Here is a 20504-nt window from a genome sequence, read left to right on the forward strand (position 1 = left end):
TCTCTCATCCCCATCTCTCTTCTATTGCATTTCCTAGTTTCAGTATTGGGTTCCTCTGACCTCCAGTACTGAAATGATGCACTCAGAAATATATGTCCAGCACTGGAGAGATATTTTAGCAGTTAAGAGATTTGCCTGTAAAACCAAATGATCCTGGTTCGATTCTCCAGGACCCACGTAAGCCAGATGCACAAGGGGGTGCATGCATCTGAAATTTGTTTGCAGTGGCTTGAGGCCCTGGTGTGCCCATTCCCTCTATCTTTCTTTCTCTCTCTCCCTCCCTCTTTCACCCTCTCAAATAAATAAATAATATTTTTTAAAAATTATATAAAAGTATGTGTTCATTAATATACAATATGACATTGCTTGTCTTCAAACTACAAATAGCTAATTTTTTTTTCACTATTTGATATATTTTTGTGTCTCCATTACGCTTATATTTAGCTGTCTCCCTCCTTTATGAGCATCTGTGGCCTCCTGGAATCAGGCCAGCTGGTAATGTCAAGAGATCACATTCTGTGTGTATCTTATTCATAAACAGACCTCAATTGACTTCCTTTCTGTAAGAACAGCCAGGCGCTCTGAAGTTGGCTGGTAAATAGGCTCTCCAGCGGGGTTGACATGCCAACACTACTGCTCATCGGCGAAGGTACATTGGCCATGATTGGTATGAACAGAAGCTCACTTTGTAAACACTAGCTGCAAAGTCCAAGACATTCTCAGTATAGAGCCATTTTTCTTGGTTCCAAGTGTGTTTATTTTCTCCCAATCAAAAGCTGATTCAGAAAAAGAACTGCTTCAGGAATGCTCTAAAGCCATTCCTACAAGTATAGAAGGTGATAGGTAGACTAGTGTTCTTGAATATCATCTTGTTTTTACAGAGAAAGAGAGAGAGAGACAGAGAAAGAGAGAGAGAGAATTGGTGCACCAGGGCCTCAGACACTCAATAGAACTCCAGACTCTTGCACCACCTAGTGGGCATGTGCGATCTTGCGCTTGCCTCACCTTTGTGCATCTGGCTTATGTAGGATCTGGAGCGTTGAACATAGGTCCTTTGGCTTTGAAGGCAAGCACCTTAACCACTAAGCCATCTCTCTAGCCCATGATTTTTCATAAATTAGCATGTTCTAGGGGTCTAGAAGGAGCTGCCCCTTATAAACTGGAGTCTTTTCTGTATGGGGACAGTAGACTGGGGAGAGGAGCCATGGAGCAGACAAGATATAATGTTACTGAGATCTCACTGTTCAGGCTTGGCTGGTACTCTCCAAGCTGCACGTTTCAAATTAAATGAGGCAGAATGGAGTAGAGGGGAAAAAAAAAATACTTTAGATTAGAAGCTCAGTTATAGTCCTTTCACTTTCCAGCTTAAAAATTTATAAGCCCATTAACTGCTGTTAATATCAGCCTCTTCACAAGTAGTGGTGGGTAAAATGGGTCTTCTATAAATAACTACAGTTAACAAAATACATGTAAGGAAAAATACAGGTACAAGTTAATGAATATTGTAACATTTTCTCGATAAGTAAGATTCTACGTCAAAGCAATGTTGATTTGTCCCAGTTCATCTATAAATTAATACAGTTCCCTTCAAAAGTGAATAAAAGCTTTGCATTGAGCCTAGTAGTTTATAAGATGTGTGTGTATGTGTGTGTGTGTGCACACGCACGCGCGTGTGCATGTGTGTTAGAAATGAATCTAGAGTCCAAGAATGACCACATAAGCCAATGAGCCTTGGCAAAGCAATGTTTGCTTCTGCAGAAGGGTGCATAGTGTGAAAGCACTCACACTGGCAAAGCACACCAGCCGGCAATGTGCTGGGTGTTTTACCCCCTAAGCAGAGGGTGGCCCAGGGTCTCATTCTGATTGGTCAGAGCTTGGCCTCACACTCTTATGTAATTGGCTGAAATGTAAAAGTAGACAGAATCTAGGGAAAATCTAAGTAAATGGAAGATTGAAGGACTATTTACCAAATGCAGAAGTAGAAACTTTGGTTTCAAGGATTGTTAACTCTTCTGGCCTCAAGGATGGCTGACTCAGAAAGGGGAGCTTCCTACAGAATAGGATTCTTCCAGAATTGAGTGTCTCGTTTTAACCCTTTGACAGAAAAGACAGTCTCTCTCTCTCTCTCTCTCTCTCTCTCTCTCTCTTTTTCTTTCCCTCTCATATTCCTCCTATATATATCCGAGAAAATTCAAAATCTAATAAAGGCTACACTATTTCTGGAGAAGTAAAAGGAGATAGAAAAGGTTTGCTATACCAAATGTGAAGATTTGTTAGAAAGTCAAAGTGGTTAACAGAATGTGTTATTGATACAATGTAATATACAAATAGAAAAGAGTCCTCAAGAAGGACCTACATGTATATGAGAGCCTGATACATGTCAGAAGATCAAGATGCAAGGAATGAAATTATATCTTTACTTCATTTCACAGGCAAAACTTAATTGCAAGGGACTTAGAGACAACTGTGAAAAAAATTAAGACTTTTTTTAAATCTTTAAAATAAAGGTAGATAATACCTATATTACATTAGATTCTTTTTAAACAAGATATGTGTTACATTAAATTATAAAGGAAATGAATCAATTTGACTCTTAACCTTTTTAAAAGTCAACCCACAAATTAGGAGAAGCTATTTGGAACACATATGCCTGGATTAAAATTAGTAGTCAGACTGTATGAAGAACTCCAAAAAAATCTATTATTTTATGATTTTTTAATGACAAATACATTTAAAAACAATAGAACATAAATAAGCATCTCACAGAAAGGGAAACAGGAGAGAAAAAAATAAGACTCACAGCCAGGTGTGGTGGCACACACCTTTAATCCCAGCACTTAGGAGCCTGAGGCAGGAGGATCACAAGGCCAGACAGACTATACAATGTGTTCCAGGACAAGCCTGGGTGAGAACGAGATGCTACCTCAAAAAATAAAACAACAGGAATCATAATAATCCTCACAGCTTCTACCCACAAAATTGGTAAAGATATAAAACTCTGATAATTGTAAGTATTGGTATATATATCAACCTCATGGTTTATGATTTATAATGCCTCAAAAACATAGCAACTTCAAAACATGAGTAACCGTTATAAAACAGAAGTTCATTTATTACTGATTTAAAGTCCAACTGGACAGTACAGGCCAAAGGGAAGGCCATTGTTTCATATAGTCTGTCAGAAATTCAATTAAGCGGAAATTCTACCACATTTCAGAGGGCAACTAAGGTTTCCACACCTGCATTCAGTATGCAGTGTGGAATGAAGAAGTGACATAGGTGGTTTATATGAGCAAACCAGGTTTAGGGAAGGAAGACACTCAAGTTTCCCATGTTCCCTTAAGCAGAATCTAGTCACATGACTACACCTTGCCCGTAGGGGAGCTGGGACACAATCCAGCTATGTGCTTGGGAGGACAGGGTGGAGGCACAGCTTTCCTGTATCCACATTATTCTCTCGGGCTTGTCAGCGTTCTTGGTTTTGCTGGAGCTGGAGAGCAGCAGTGCAGAAAAGCTGGTGAATTAGGTGACATGTCTTTAGACCTAATGGTCACCTCCAATTGGTATGGGGCTAAGACTCTCCTGAGGAAATAACTGAAAATGTTTATACTTTGATGATTCAGACATGCAGGCATTTCATGCTACTGAGGAGAGACACAGCAAGTTCTCTGAGGGCTTTAGAGTCCAAGGGGTATGCAAGCTTTGGGTCACCTGGTACATGCCGACCTAATCACTCTCCTCACTTGTGGGCATAGAGAGAGGAAAGAGCTCTATGTGTAACTGGGGACGCTGAACACGTTTAGTTTTAAGTATTGCTTTTAAACATCTTACAGGTCCCATAGATGGGTCTCTCCCAAATAGCAAGAATGGGAATTCCCGCCATTTAGAGTCCCAAGGGACCAATCTCCAGCTTCAGGTGTCAGGTCGACATGAAGAGCACGTGGAGTCAACAGCTCTGTGGGTCTGAAACTTTAGGAAGGTTACAAGCTGGAACTGGCCATTTGGAGACCAAATTTCTGGCATGATCCCCATTTGGACTGCACCCTAAGACTACAGCAGTCTGAGTCCAAAAAACAAAACAAAAAATCTAATGGGCCCATTGCCTGTGGGCTTTCCAAGCCACTAATACACAGCGACAGCCGAATTTCACTGCTTTTCACTCCAGCTCAGGGATGAGGCCTGAGTAGAAATAATCCTTTTATCTTCCAATAAAGGGGAATTAGCTGCACTGTGTAACCAGGCTCTCTTTGAAGCGCCATCTTGAGAACAGCAGGGCCCGTGGCGTTAATCATGATTTTCACTGACCTCATTGGGAAATCCGGAGAGCACAGAGTTGATTATATTACCACCTAGCACCCCCCGCCCCCGTGGGAAGTATTGAGGCTTTTCATTTTTAAACAGATTTCAGAGTGCCAATGTCATCCTCAAAGGAAAAAAAAAAAAAAAAAAACTTCTCTGAAAGACTCGTTAAGTCATTAGAACCAGGATGCTCTGGGCCCAGCTGGTGCTTTGGACACAGAAATGATATAACTGGGTCTTTCATCTTTCCTTGCCCCCATGGATATAACTCAATCCCGTCTGCCAATTGCCTGCCACGTACAGATAACAGCACTCTGTGCGAGATGATCTAAGGTAGTATTACTTTCTGTTTTCCGCCACACAAACAGCTCGCATGCCTCCTGAAACGCTGTTAAAGCTTCACTCATCCCAACTGACAAAGTCACTTCCACGCAAGCATAGAGCTTGCACCTGGAACACATTACCTTCATTGGAACCTTCTGGGAGTTGTGCTTCAGTTTTCAAATGAGGAGTCTGAAGCTGGGAAGTTTAGACAATGTGTCAATGAGTCTACTGGTAGACGATGCATTCAGGTCTGATCCTGAGGCCTGGGTCCTTCCCACAATACCAGTCTGGAAATCATAGGCTTCATCCTTGGTGCCTGCAGCAATTTGAACTGTTAGTTCTTTCTTGAAGGTAGGTTGTCTTGAGCCTTGCAGTATGTCTGTTGGCATTCCTGGTCTCTACACACTAGACAGCACACACACACATAGTCCACCACCCCACCCGCCCCACTCCCTCTGACACACACACACACACACACACACACACACACACTGACAACCAAATACCTGTTTAAAATCGCCCCACTTAACCATTGCTGTAAAAAGCTTCCAAGACACTTGCTCCTTAGGACACCGAGGTTCTGTAGTTCTGCGAAATGTGCAGAACAATGTAAGGACTCTAATGGCTTTTGTCTCACTGTGGTAGTGCTTCATCTAAGGGTGGCCTTACGCAGCACCCGTGAGGAAAGCATAAGAGAAAAGCAAAAGAGAACACCTGACCTGATCTCTGCAGACAGACGGTCTATTGAGAGAGACAGTGAGAGGCAGCAGCCTTCCCGCGGGATGAAGGCTGAAGCCCTGGGCCAGGCTGGGGTCCAAGATTATAGGGAGGATCCTAAGACAGACAGACTGAATCAGCTGCAGGTCAAGGGAAGTAGATAAGGAATCGAAGTTATTTGTGTCCTCACTCAGCATAGGCTTCTTTTTAGCAGCATTGTCTAGGGCGGATATCTCACAAGGTGGTTTCTGAGCTGGGGGAAGATTATCAATCAGGAGAGTTGTTTAGGCCCGTCAAGACTGAGTATCTTCGGCTTTCTAATCTTAAGGTTAGTTATTAAGTCTTTAGTTCCCTCTACCTTTCAGGGAAGGCTATTAGCCCTTCAGTATCCCTTAAAAAACAGGAATGAATTAGGATTAGGATTTTAGTTCTTTGCACCTAGAAGCCGCCATTTCATTATCAGTTACAGTCTGTCCTCTCCGGTGAAGAAATGTTTACATTGCAAAAATACTCAGAGGCATCATGGTGGGCTGTTGGTTGAAGTTTTACCATCAGATGGCAGTCACTTATAATTAAAGATACATCTGGGCTCTGACAGGGCTCAGGTTTTTGTGGCTTGAGCTTTTGTAGAAAGTAGCTTCTGAACTGGATGAATGGGTTGGTCTGGGGGAATCATTCTAGGAAAATAGCTTTTCCCAGGTTGCTGAAGCAACCAATGGGAATCTTAGCATAGCATGGGTCTCAGAGAGCAGTTATCAACAGTGATGTCTTCAGCCTCATATGTACATGGTTTAATTCCAGCTGCGACTTGTTCAAACACTGGCTATGACTTTTAAAAGTACGGGCATCTCATAGCATTTAAACTTTGTATTAAATTGCAAAATGAGCTGCTGCTTCCAGCAACCATCACAGGGTTATCTTAGCCTGAAATGGTCCAGGGAATCCTGGGCATAGATGATCAATATATAAGTGTGTCTGTCTATATGAAAAGTGCAGGTTATTAACCTTCAGTGTTTTGTTGGCAGAAACAGAAATTGTCATATCCTGAGTACTTACTTATTCCATTTTACCATTCCCCTGTTGTTATCTACAGATGGAAAGCTGTGCACCAGCTACAACCGAGGACTCATCTCAAGGGCAAAAATCAAGGCTATCAAGTATAGCATTGCCATCATTTTTGGTAAGCAATGTCTGTCCCATATTACAGAACTTTATAAACATGCCCCAAACAAACTAGTGGTGGCAAGCCCATACAAGGAAGGAATTTATCACAGGCACTTGTAGTTTGATTGGAAGGAAATGTGTGGGATTCACTAATCTATCTGTGATTGCTTCAAAAGGCCTGTATTTGGTTCCTAACCTGCCTTCTTATGAACACAGTTGCTCCCCAATGCCAAGGGCTAGATAATTTGGAGAAAATCTGATTAGGGGCTAATTACCTGAAGTTGATATTAAGGTCACCATTAACCTAATTGCTTCCTTTAAGACACAGTGACTGAGTCTTCACTTACAGCCACTCTTTCTGCTTTTCCTTCCTCCTGTCTTCAGACCTTTGCTTTTCTTTCCACACTTAGGACCCATGAAATAATTTTTAACTGCTGTCAAAAACAGACAGACGAGTGTCCTACTTCCTCACCTTAGTTTGTTCCCCAACAATGGCAACTTCTTCAGGCCTCCCTGATAAATCTTTTATTTTATTTTATTTTTTTAAGATTATTTTTTGTTGTTGTTGTTCATTTTTTAAAAAATTTATTTAGTTGAGAGCGACAGAGAGAGAATGGGCAAGCCAAGGCCTCCAGCCACTGCAAACGAACTCCAGATGCGTGCACCCCCTTGTGCATCTGGCTAACATGGGTCCTAGGGAATGGAGCCTTGAACCGGGGTCCTTAGGCTTCACAGGCAAGCGCTTAACCGCTAAGCCATCTCTCCAGCCCCTGATAAATCTTTTAAAATAACACTTCTCTAGTTTCATCCTACCTTGTCTTTCTCCATGTTTTCTCCTGCTACCTAACACAGTATACATTCATACATATATGCATATAAATATGATTTTAATATAAGTTATTTATAATATATGATTAGAGATATGTCATATATAATGTATATATATGATTATAGATATAATATATGCCATATGTATTATATATAATTCTTATTATGTACTTCTTCTGCTGAAGTCATAAGTACATGAGGACAATGACTTGTTTTTTTTTTTTAAATATTTTATTTATTTATCTGTTTGTTTATTTGAGGGGTAGAGAACAGGCATGCCAGGGCCTCTAGCCACTGCAAACGAGCACCACCTTAGGCATGTGACTTTATACGGGCACTGGGGAATTGAACTCCGATTCTTAGCCTTTTTAGACAAATGCCTTAACTGCTGAACCATCTCACCAGCCTGACAATAACTTGCTTTTGTGTTGCATAAATTATCACCAAGGCCTACAACAGGGTTACATATGCACTATAACTTAAGCATGAGCGTATGCAAGGAGAGGCATTTGTGTTTTCTCCTTTGTATGTGACTGATACGCCACTCCCTGTACTCTGCCAGCTCAGTTTTGGGTGAAATCCCTGGAACAACTCATCTCCCCATTGGCAATGCAACTGCTAAAGGTCAGAGAGGTCACATGCAGCATGACTCAGTCAGAGAAATATCACACACACTGCAGACAGAGCTACAAACGGCACATACAACTCCCCAGGGCTCTCAGAACCTCCCTCAGAAGCATGGATTAAATCAGACCCCATCACTATTGCAATGGGAAGCATAGACACACATTCTCAGGATGCTGAAAAGGGAAGTGAATGCTTAAACACACATTCCAGAAGTGGCATAATCCTGTTCACTCAGGAACCATATTCACAGCCGTGTGAGGTCCCTTTAGTCTGCCCATCAGAGGGTCCATAAGTGCTTGCAAATATGCACTCATAACTTCCTAACTATCATAACTTAAGCCAGTATACTGAGATAATAATTACCTGAAGTAAGATTAGAAATGAAATAACTAGTTATAGAACAATACCATTTTTATTAAGTTTGTTTACTTATTTGAGAGACAAAGAGGCAGATAGAGACAGAGAGAATGGGCACGCCAGGGCCTCCAGCCACTGCAAACAAACTCCAGATGCATGTGCCACCTTGCATATCCGGCTTACATGGGTCCTGGGGAATCGAACCTGGGTCCTTTGTCTTTGCAGGCAAATGCCTTATCTGCTAAGCCATCTCTCCAGCCTGAACAATGCCAGTTTTAACACGTAACTATATGGGTACACTGCACCAGAAGAATAATGAAGTTATCAAATGTTTACACCCAGACATAGTAGCAGCTACAAGTGACAACCCACACAGGTGGGGGTTTTGTGAAGATGTAGAAAGTACAAGCAGCTTTCCTGTCACTGACTTCATTTTCTGAGCAGTCAAACAAACCCTGGTAAAGTTCTAAATCAAACAAGGGACTGTCTCTTCTATTTACAAGGAAAATGCATTTCTAACCAAAAGCTTCTGGGTTTATTAAAAACATGCATGAAAGAGGGTTAGCTTTCTAAACTGGGGTAGTTATAAACAGGATTCTACCCTATAAAAATGTTGATTTGCACACTCAGAAGCATATGAGACAATATTAGCTCTCTAGGTTTCTGCTTCTGACATGTAGGAGGAATGGCATCCCTGTAATAAACACGCACATGCACAGGCGCATGTGTGTGTACACACACACACACACACACACACACACACACACACACAGCCAGTGTTGTGGTCAATCCACCCAGAACCCAGAATGACTGGTGACTAGGAAGGCCATGACATCTTGAGGCCCGCAGTTGGAGATGCAGGAGAGCTGCTGGTGTAAGTTCTTGTCTGAGTTCAAATGCCCGAGAACAGAACTGATTAAGCATGTTCTAGTTTGACTGCTAGCATGAAGGTAGAAGACTCATATCCCAGCTCAAAGACAGTCGGACAGAGTGAATCGTTTTTCACTGTATATTATAGAACAAATTCCTCAGAATTGATGTATCTCTCCTATAGGAAGGAGGGAGGCTTGGGATATCAAGCCTGGGAGAGCTGAAACTTAAAACTCCCCAAGGTTTTAGGAGTAGGAAACGACTGTTGAGGGGTAGACTCTTGCCAGTGTTGTATAGTGATCTTCTCTGAATGGAAATGTCTCCTCCTGGAGGGAAGAGGGAAGCTCAGGTGACACGGCAGGTCAAGCAATCAGGGAATAAGGTTGCAAGATCCCTAACGTCATATAAAGGTTAAACTCTTCTGGGCAGAGACTTTCCCACCAGCCCAGCTGTTTGTCAGTGGTGCAGTGCAATTCCGAGCTGCAGCTTCCAGGAGTCATCCCTGCCTGTGCTGGGGTGTGCTCTTTGACGACACAGCACCCTGAGGGTCATCCGCGCTCCTATAAGCAATCCCTCACCCTGTGCTGTAAGCCACCCTGAGACACTCGTCATTCACCAAAACCGGCATTGGGCAACCATGCTTTGGTCTGCTATCTGCGCCCTATCTTGGATGAATAGACTTGTGTTCACACTCCCCAGGGAGCAAGTTTCACTCCACAGTGCCTTACTCTCCTCTTCATGCTTTCAGTAGATTGAATGAGCCCTGCCGGCCCTGGGGAGTGCATCCTGATGATTTAGGCTCCTGACTCAAATATTAATATTCTTCAGAAACAACTTCGCGGAAGCATCTAGAATGATGTTTAACCAAATGTCTGGGTATCCTGGAGCCTAGTAATGTTGTCACATAAAAGTAAGCCACATATTCTAAATTCCCCATCTCTTACCCACCCCTGTCCTTTGGGGGTCTTGGAGCCAATAGAATCCAGGCCACCCACACAGCAAATGATTTGAACAAAGGCATCGGGTGGGTATTTTCTGGAGAGATTAACAGACATGGAGAGGAAATTTGAGAACATTCTGATCTCATTATGGTCTTTATTTTGAAAACGTTAGGATCACTCATCCCCTGCCCTGCCTAGAAGTCACTATCTGGCCAGAATGCATCCTGTTCTGTCTATCTCAGAGTCTCCAAAGGATCTTGCTCATTTTTCTTCAGTAGTGTCGTATCTGCTCCCAGACTTTCGGCACCTAGACAGCACCGGTGGAAATCACACTACCGTGCACAATTAGAAAGGATCCAGGAATCTCCTCGGTTTAGAAATATCATTTGTAGGGCACGTGTTCACGTTTAAGGAGACATGACACTAAAGTGAGCACACACAGCTGTTCTAAACAGCAGGGACAACTCAATGTCTCAAAGAGACCCCTGGGGCTAAAGGACATGCCCACTGGAGCTCCAGGCAGGGCCCCTCAGACGTGGCTTCTGTGTATTCCAGCTTTCATCTGCTGTTGGAGTCCATACTTCCTCTTCGACATGCTGGACAATTTCAGCCTCCTTCCAGACACCCAGGAGCGTTTCTATGCCTCTGTGATCATTCAGAACCTGCCGGCCCTGAACAGCGCCATCAACCCTCTCATCTACTGCCTCTTCAGTGGCTCCACTGGCTTACCCTGCAGGTAAGGCCTTCCCTTGCCTGTGTCCGACACCCTCGTGGTAACCACATTTGGATTCTGAGCGTGTGCTCTGCGGGACTCTGGCAGGTTAGAAGAATCTCCTTTTTATAGATGAGTTCTTTCAAAGTCAGCATGTTTCCACTAGCTTGACAAATTAAATCTAGGCCTAGGCCATGGCCAACACGTTTTCTTCGATACTTCATCTCTTCTTCATAGTCCGTGGCACTCCTTTGGTTTTTTTTTTTTTAAATATTTATTTATTTATTTATTTGAGAGCGACAGACACAGAGAGAAAGACAGGTAGAGGGAGAGAGAGAGAGAATGGGCGCGCCAGGGCTTCCAGCCTCTGCAAACGAACTCCAGACGCGTGCGCCCCCTTGTGCGTCTGGCTAACGTGGGACCTGGGGAACCGAGCCTCGAACCGGGGTCCTTAGGCTTCACAGGCAAGCGCTTAACTGCTAAGCCATCTCTCCAGCCCACACCTTTGTTTTTGATCAAAGCACCTCCACAGTAACTACCCCCATATAGCACTTGTGTGGTAATAGGATGTTAAAAAAATCCTTACTGCTTTATAGGTAAAATATTACAAAGGAAGGCTCACCAGATTATTGTGATATTATTTAGGTTATACAATTAGTAGCAGTACAAAATTGAAATCCCTTGACAAGTACCGTCCTGGTGCTGTGGGCTTTTTTTGTTTGTTGTTTTTTATTTTATTTTATTTTGATTATGAAAGCAAAGAGTTTACTTTGGCTCAGTTCCAGAGGGTAAAGTCCATTAAGGCCGGGAAATCAGGGCGGGGGTAGGAAGCCGCGTCACCTGTCATGTCCTCAGGCAGGATGCAGGGAGGAAGAACAGGAAGTCGGGCCAGGTAATAAAACCTCAAGGCCCTTCCCTGTGACACACTTCCTCCAGCAAGACTCCACGTTCTATATATTCTACAACCTTTCCAACAGCACCATCAGCCGCAAATCAAGTGTTCAAACACGTGAGCCTCTGGGAGACATTTTACATGCAAACCACCACACCTATAACTGCCTTTGATAATAACAATGACATCACTGCTGATGTTGTCACCAAGGGTGATCACATGCTCCAATACAGTGCTGCACTTTTTTGCCTTCCTTTATTTTCTTTTCTCCCTCACCCTTTTTTTCATTTTTTTTTTTTTTTTTTTGCAGGGGGGTGCTATTTCATCCATTTTCCTAAGTAAATCCATAGCAGAGAATAATAAACTACTTGATCTTTGGCTTAAGAGTAGTGGCTGGGATTCAAATCCTGTGTGTTTGTGGCCAATTGTGACCTTCGGCAAGTGATTGAAGTTCTGTTAAGTCTCAGTTTCTGCATGTGTAAAATGAGCCTTCCGGCGTGGAGCTCTGGGTGTATGATGCCCGTGTCCACCAAGTGCTGGTGCTGACCGGCGGGAAAACGGCTGTGGGCGGTGGAGAGGGAAATCTGGGTATTACAGTCTAGCAGTCATCTGAGCAAGAATAATTTCTCATAACTAGTATCTCTTTAACATCTATGTTGCCCTTATCAAACTATCTTCCCTCACTGCTTTATTCGGATTTTCTCTAGGGATCAGAGGTCACAGGATTCCAGAATGACATTCCGAGAAAGAACCGAGAGGCATGAGATGCAGATTATGTCCAAGCCAGAATTCATCTAAACGCTGGAGCAACAGTCGTGCTGAGATGACCTCGGTCAGCAGTCCAGGATCCTCACCCCCAGTCTGTGCATGTGCATGTGCATGGGGTCTGAGCCGCTCCTCTTCCCTGCTCCTTCGTCACCTCAGGGACGCACAAGGCAAATGATCTAGTGAGGGCATGCCAGCTGCCATGCAGATGCTGGTAACACGAACTCACCAGCTCTCATGCTAGCTAGGAAAGATGCCTCTTCCTTCCTCATCACTCCCAGCCCTCCTTCCCATGGAACTGGCAGTGGTCCAGAGTCCTGGCGAACTGAGCAGACAGACAAGCCAAAGGAAAAAAAAAAAACAAAAAGGCAACGCAGGGGCTGGTTGTCCAGGAGTGCTCTAATTGCTACTTGGGAAGATTTCACTAAGAACTGGACCCCTACCCCATCGGGGGATTGGAAATTGGGTGGCTCTTGCCAAGAAGATGTGTGTCCCTGAAATAGCAAAAGTTTCATTCCAGGCACTGGCGCTGTGCAAGAGGAGGAGTTGGCAACAGCAAACTCAGTAGCCCATGGCATCGACAACTGATTGGTGGAAGGGATACAGCACAATTGCTGGCCTGCACAAGGAGGTCACTATTCCGGCTCGTGGTTTGGACAGGATAAAATTCATGATAAACAGCCGCGCTTTCTGAACCTGCAGTCCCAGACTGCTGACACCGGGAACTCACAGGTCTTTGCGGCTCTCTGAAGGCTCCTTCCCCTGCTCCGCTCCTCACACCTCAGGGACACTTTGGCCCCCCCCTCCCCCCACCCCACAGTTTCTCAGAACCATCCTCAGCTCTGCTGAACTCCCGTGGCTTTTCCAGGCTAGATGTTTCTGTAAGTTTTCGTTGGTTTTGCATGCTACAGCCTTTGTCTAGCTCACATCTCTGCCAGGAAGTGCTGGTAGTGCTTATTTTGACAGGTCTGGCATTTGGTATTTATAAGTATAATCCAAACGAAATATGACTAAATGTTTCCTACAGAACTTGCTCCAAGTGAAATGGAATAATTTGATTATGTACACATCCCACCCATGGCTCTGGGATGCGCGTGAGCGCCTTATTTTTAGCTTCTCATATGTTCTTGACATTAAAATCTCCTTGGCAAAATCCTCCTTTCCAGAATTTAAATCTTTTTTTTTTCCCCTCTCTCTCTCTTTTTGAACTGCTAGTGGAGTTATTAAAATGTTCAGTGTGCTTTAATAGCATTTCATTCCTCATTATGGTATCAACTCAAAGACTGCATGTTTAAGGTCATGGTGCCAATATTCCCTTTTCTTTTTCTCTTTACAATTCTACCTCATTTCAGTTCCATCTGACCTTAGGGAAAGTATCTCTTTAGACAGAAATCACATCCTTCAGCCATTGTCTCTCTGAAAATTATTCTCTGAATTTGAGGAGTCGCAACATCGTGCTGTGTCTACACAGCAACGTTGAGGCTGCTTTCCCTTCCGCCCAAGCAGCGAAACGTGACAACCCTGGGAGCTTGGGGTGGCTGAGAAGTGCTCCGCCACATTTCCTCCAGGCTATGCTACAGAAGCCGCCCAGAATGGCTGCTAAAATAGCTGCCTGCACGGGAGCCAATTAACAAGGCAGAATCTGGCAGGTGTCCTAGCTTGCAAAGCAGGAGTCCCAGGGCTCTCTCAACAAATGCTTTCTATCTTGGTCGCGTCTGGGGCGACTGACTTCCTGGTCACAACCGCATCTACCAAACAAGTCCTAGAAGTTAGGCAGAGAGTGCCGCACGGGGGTCAGCGCTTTCTACCAGTTCTGAATGAAGCTGAAGTGAGGCTGGACCTTTCCTCCACAGAGAAGGCTGGAGATGGGTAAAATAATGAGACAGATTGCTGCAGAATACCGCCATTTACATAAAACTTGCTTTTCATTGGTATGGATTCTGGAATCTTCGTTTTTGTTATGTGCTAAGCTTGGGGAGACATGTTTAAGCATTATGAGAATGCTGACAATAATTAGCCTTATGACCTTGGGTGCATCATTTCATGCTTCCGAGCATCAGTGAAATAATCTGTAAGGTTGGGCCAAGCTAAGGCTGTGGTAGAGGATCTTGGGGTGTCCGCACAGATTCAGGCTGTGTGTGTTATGGGTCAACTTTCAACTATAGTGGGCGTTTTTGGAATTCTTTCCTCGGGGGAGGAAAATGGTGATACCACTGTCGTTTTCCCTTGTGAGATGTAACTTTCCTTCCTATCATGAACTCGGAAATGAAAACAATGTAAATCAGTAAATACAGCGTGAACTCTTCAAGAAAAATAGCAATGTGTGGCTATGACCTTACTGTTGGCAGCATCTGATGCCTAAATGGGACCAGCAAAGCTAGCGTGGTGGTGTATAAAATAAAGGTAGCTACTTCCCAAACAAGGATGTCAAGGAGTTTATGGGTACATTGTTGCATAGCTTCTGATACAAGTGAGCATTTAGGATAACAAGTGCTTAATATATTCAGCCACACTATAGAAAGTAAGTCTCTCTATTTTACTAAACTAAATTAAATATGAATGGTAAAAGCTTCTCTACCTTCAGGGCATATGTGGAACATAATTTAATTGAAGTTTAATTTCACCAAATAACATTTTACCTTTTCCCCAGAAAATGTTAATAACTTTAATGACTTTGATGTATGATTAATCATGGGGAAAGTGTCTCTTTTAAATAGACCAACATGCAGCTTAAACTTTCTTCATAATTTCATTTAGACAGCCCACTATACAAATACATAGAAATGACCTTTGTTCTTCTTTCTATATCTACAATGTCAGTCAAAGCAGGCCAAAGGCCTCCATCTACTGAGGAAATAGGAAAGCGAGAATATTTTAGCAGGACATTAAGTGATTCAGGTGCTGAAGCCTTAAGTTTGGTTTTGTTTTTCTCAGTCATCATCTGAGTATACTTCATCTTATATTACAGATCTACCAGTGTTCCAACAAGCTTTGCAATTTTCATTTGATGGGGATATGGCCTTAACAAGGTGCCAACGTTCCTTGTTTTGGAAAATACAAAAAGAAACCTATGCCTCATTTCTCTGCAATTACATCTTAAGACTGCATTATTCACCACAGGGCTGCTCTAATTAACATCATAGAATGTTAGAATAGGTGGATATTTGCCAGTCTGCTCAGAGACTCCCAGAACAGGTCTAAGAGGATAACTTGGAGCTCCTGCCACTACATATACATGAAGAGATGATAAAATGTCATTGAAATTTTTTCAAAGTCTTTGAATTACTTTGAATGAGGGCAGAAAGTAGATTAAGAATAGACTGATGCAAGAATGTACATATAGACTTTAAGGTAATTACTAATAGAACAGAAATCAAGTATGTAATTTCCAAACTAAAAGAAAAGGATAACGCCAGGCATGGTGATGCACACATGAAATTCTAGCACTTAGGAGGAACTCAGGCCACCCTCAGCTACATAGGCAGCTCACGGCCAGCCATGGCAAGAGAGAAAGAGAGAGAGGAGGAGGAGGAAGAGGAGAAAAGGAAGAAGAATAGGAGGGGGAGAAGAAGAGGAGGAGGAGGAAGAAGAGGAAGAGATATAAGGAGAGAGACCATGAAATGATGGACTCACTGCAATCCCCAGTGCTCCCCGTTCCCTGTCCTGTCTCCCCACTCCCATCCCCCCACCACAGACAACCACTGCACTCGGCTTCTCTGATATCAACTTTCATAAAGAGCATATGGCGTATGCCTTTTTTTGTGCCAGGATTATTTTATTTAAGGGAATTTTCTCCAGTTTCATCCATGCTGTTGCTAATTCATTCTCTGTATTCTAAGACACACACGTACCACACTTTATTGTATTCATATGTTAATGGACATATCAGTTGGTCCTGTACTTTGGCTCTTGTGAATGCTACTGCCGTGAACATAAGAATGTTGTTTATACTCCATCAAGTTGTATAATTCAATAGATAATTTTGCATCCATTGACATTTTTCAAAAAAAAGTCAACCTAAAAGAAGATAAGAGAGAAATGGGAGCATAGAACCTCTAGGACAGATAGAAAAAAAATATTGGAAAATAATGGATTTTATCTAAATATACCAGTGATTATAATAAATGCTGCTGTTAATAATCAAAACTTTTCAAATCACATATTAATAAAACAATCACCTGTGGTTTATAAAGACATGCCTAAAATGAAAGGATAAAAACAAGATTAAAAAATGAACCAGCGCAGTCCCTAAAAGAAAGCTGCTTGAGCTGAGTTAATAAACACCAAGTAAACTTTAAGACATGAAGTATTAGAGGAGCTAAACAGGGAATTCAGTAATGTGAAAAATTTTAGTTTAATAAGACAGAAAATAATTCTAAGTTCCTATTAAAAATATTTCCCAAGCTGGGCACGGTGGCGCACGCCTTTAATCCCAGCACTCGGGAGGCAGAGGTAGGAAGATTGCCATGAGTTCAAGGCCACCCTGAGATGACAGAGTTAATTCCAGGTCAGCCTGGACCAGAGTGAGACCCTACCTCAAAAAACCACAAAAACCCCCCACATTTCCCCACAGCATATACTTTGAAAGGTTGTCAGAAAGTAAAATAGAAAATGCAAAAGTATAGTAAAAAAATATCCTGCGCTTAATTCTGGTAATTAAAGCAGACCAAACTTAGGAGTGGTCTAGATAATTCAAAGGACATGGCTAGGGCTGGAGAGATGGCTTAGCGGTTAAGCGCTTGCCTGTGAAGCCTAAGGACCCCGGTTCAAGGCTCGGTTCCCCAGGTCCCACGTTAGCCAGATGCACAAGGGGGCGAGTTCATTTGCAGAGGCTGGAAGCCCTGGCGCGCCCATTCTCTCTCTCTCTCTCTCTCTCTCTTTCTCTCTCTCCTCTCTGTCTGTCATTCTCAAATAAATAAAAAATAATTTAAAATAATTTTTAAAAAAAGGACATGGCTAACACAGGTAGGGTGCTCACTCTTCCACCATAAGTTGACGCTGACTAATATGCGTAGGGTGCTGACCCTTCGCCACAGGTAGACATTGCTCCTCATGCTCAGGTGATGCAGTTGCAAACACTGACCACATGCCAAGCTACCAAATGGCATCCAATCTTTCACAAGATTAAGTCCATACAGCATGACTTTTCTTTGTCACAATGCAATTGACTCAAGAGTTGGAAGAAAACTAGGGCTGGAGAGATGACTTAGTAGTTAAGGTGCTTGCCTGTGAAGCTTAAAGGACTCAAGTTTGACTCTCCAGGTCACACAAAAGCCAGACGCACAGTGACACAAGCGTGCAAGGTGGCACATCCACACAAAGGGGCGCACACGTCTGGAGTTTGATTTCAGTGGCTGGAGGTCTTGGTGCACCAAATCTCTCTCTCACCTCTTATTATTTCACTCTCTCACTCTCACATAAAAAAGGCAGTCTGTTGGGCTTGCCTCAAAAAAACAAAAAAAAAAAACAAAAAAAAAAACACAGGGTAGGGAAAAGAACTAGAAAATTCTCAGAAGCTTAGCAATTAGGAAATCCATTTCTAAATAACTTGATCAAAGAATAAATTATGCATAAAGTAGAAAACTATTGTATTACAAGTCAATAAAAGTTCCATATATCAATATGTGTGTGACATAGATAAAATAATCTCTAAAGAAAAGGAAGTGAGATTAAAACTCAGTAAACCAGTCATCTGTCTCATAAAACTTAGAATTTTTCATGAAAATAACCCCACACACACACATAGTACAAGTAGAAATAAAATTAGTGAACTAAAAACAAACCTACTAAAAAGTCTCAGCAAAGACAGAATTCTGTTTTTAGATAAATAACTGAACATTAAACCTCTGATAAGATTAGCCACTAGCTAAGGGGGAAGAGGAGGCACTAAAAGGCAGTATTGTTAAGAATATATCACTGCAGATCTTGCAGTAAACAGATAATAAGGTACTAGTTTAAAGTTTACGTCAAAACAAACTGAAAATATAGATTTATTACAACATAAGAAAGAACAAAAAATGTGATAATATAATAGTTACTGCAGGAAGAGTATACCTTTGCTAATAACTTCTAACAACATTTACAAACAAATAAACTACAATTCCACACACTCTTCAGAGAAATATAAAAAAGGTGACTTAAAATTACTTTTAAGACTAGAGAAATTTTAACACCAAATTCTACAAAGATTTTAAAATAAAAGAAATCACTAGTTTGTCATGAAAGTAAAAACAAAATGTCCAGATATATTTGCAAGAAAATCTGGCAAACTAAGGTTAACATTATTAAGCAAAATGGACTAATTCACGTTTGCTAAATATTAGAAAATTACTCATTCCATTAATAGATTAAGATAAAATAACATATCATCTATAAAAAATAAAGAAAAACATTTTTTATATTTATTTTAATTTTTTTTTTATTTATTTATTTGAAAGAAAGAGGCAAAGAGAGAGAGAGAAGGAGGGAGAGAATGGGCACAGCAGAGCCTCCAGCCACTCTAAACAAACTCCAGATACAGGTGCCACCTTGTGCATCTAGCTTATGTGGGTCCTGAGGAATCGAACATGGGTTCATTTGGCCTTGTAGGCAAGTGCCTTAACTGCTAAGCCATCTCTCCAGCCATGAAAAGGAAAACATCTTGATGAAACTATTTGATCTCCAGTCCTAATAAGATTTTTGCAAGCTTAAAAGAATATTTCTTAAATCTCCAAAGTTTATGCTCAGAAAATCTGTACGAATCATTATGTTTACTAGTGGACATTTGAGTATTTCCTTTGAAATAAAGAATAAAAAATTCCAGCATCATCCCTTTTATTTTTATTTTTAAATTTTTTTATTTTTTTATTAATTAGTTTTGTATTCAGCAAATACAGTCAGTTTGGTACCATTATTAGGCTCATCCGTGACCTACCCCCTCCCCTTTCCCCCTCCTTGTTGAGGTATATGGGTCATGCATTGTGGAGTTAGCCCTCAGTTATTGGTATGATAAATGTCTCTGCATATCCTGACCCAACACGTGGCTCTGACATTCCTTCCGCCCCCTCTTCCACAAAATTTCCCTGAGCCACGTTGGGTTCATTTTTGGTCTGCTTCAATGATGAGGTGTTGGGGGCCTCTGGGTCTCTGGCTCTCTGATTTGGTAGGAGTTGATTTTTCTCTGCGTTGATCTCCTTCACCCTTGTGCTGGTACCCGGTTCACCAAGAAAACAGCACCCTTGCTTGTTTTGCCAATTTTTCTTAGTTTCAGCCGGGGCCCTTCTGAGGTCTGATGGGGTGGCTCTTCAAGAACTCCAGCTAGACACACTTTGCATATCTTTAGATTGAAATCTGAAATCCACCACCACACCTTAAGATCCACCCAGTGATACTGCCTCCAGCCAGGTGTCTGCAGATACAAATTAAAAACAAACAACTGAATATTGGGGGCCATCTATTCTATTCAAACCACAACAGATGGGTGGCTCCCCCCTTAGGATCTACATCTATCTGTAAAAGAGAAGCAGATTCTCCAACAGAGAGTAAGTTAGCACCAGGACAAATGAGATAACCCTTATTTTTTATAGAGAATTTAATAGGTGTAGGCCCTTTTGTAGCCCACGATTGATGGTAGCTTGATAATGGAGAGCAAGCTTATGTTTGGATATGGTTCTGACTTGTTTCCCAGCAGCAGCTATGGGTCCCTTACCACTGAGGGGATCAGTTAGCTGAATCAAGAGCAGTTGGTTCCCCACCATGGCTGTGTGTCACTAGTGCACTTGTGTGGGCATCACAACAGGTTATTTGCTGCTAAGTAGGTTAGACCATGAGTTGCCTGGACAGATATTGGTCATTTTCCCCCAGTCGCCCATGTTGCATCTTCTGGCACTAGATGCGCTGACTGACTGGGCACTGACTCTCTTCCAGCTTCCAGCCATGCCATTCCATTTTACATGTCAACTGCATATGGTGTCTTCAGCAGTAGGGTCTTACCACTAACCTTTGGTGGGTCATCGAGTACTCAGACAGA

At 42.2% G+C, this 20504-nt stretch overlaps 1 protein-coding gene across 1 annotated transcript in view; it reads left to right on the forward strand.

Annotated features, from left to right (window-relative positions):
* The window catches only part of Npsr1 (neuropeptide S receptor 1), a 149931-nt gene extending 137377 nt beyond the window's left edge, over nt 1-12554 (forward strand). Inside the window, exons 7-9 of the mRNA XM_004652295.3 lie at nt 6434-6520; nt 10683-10863; nt 12439-12554. Of these exons, the coding sequence (XP_004652352.2) occupies nt 6434-6520; nt 10683-10863; nt 12439-12529 (359 nt within the window). The 3' untranslated portion in view covers nt 12530-12554. The remainder of the gene's footprint in view (nt 1-6433; nt 6521-10682; nt 10864-12438) is intronic.
* Nucleotides 12555-20504: the final 7950 nt, after the last annotated feature.

This window comes from Jaculus jaculus, chromosome 11 (assembly GCF_020740685.1).
Source record: "Jaculus jaculus isolate mJacJac1 chromosome 11, mJacJac1.mat.Y.cur, whole genome shotgun sequence".
NCBI classification, from domain to species: domain Eukaryota; kingdom Metazoa; phylum Chordata; class Mammalia; order Rodentia; family Dipodidae; genus Jaculus; species Jaculus jaculus.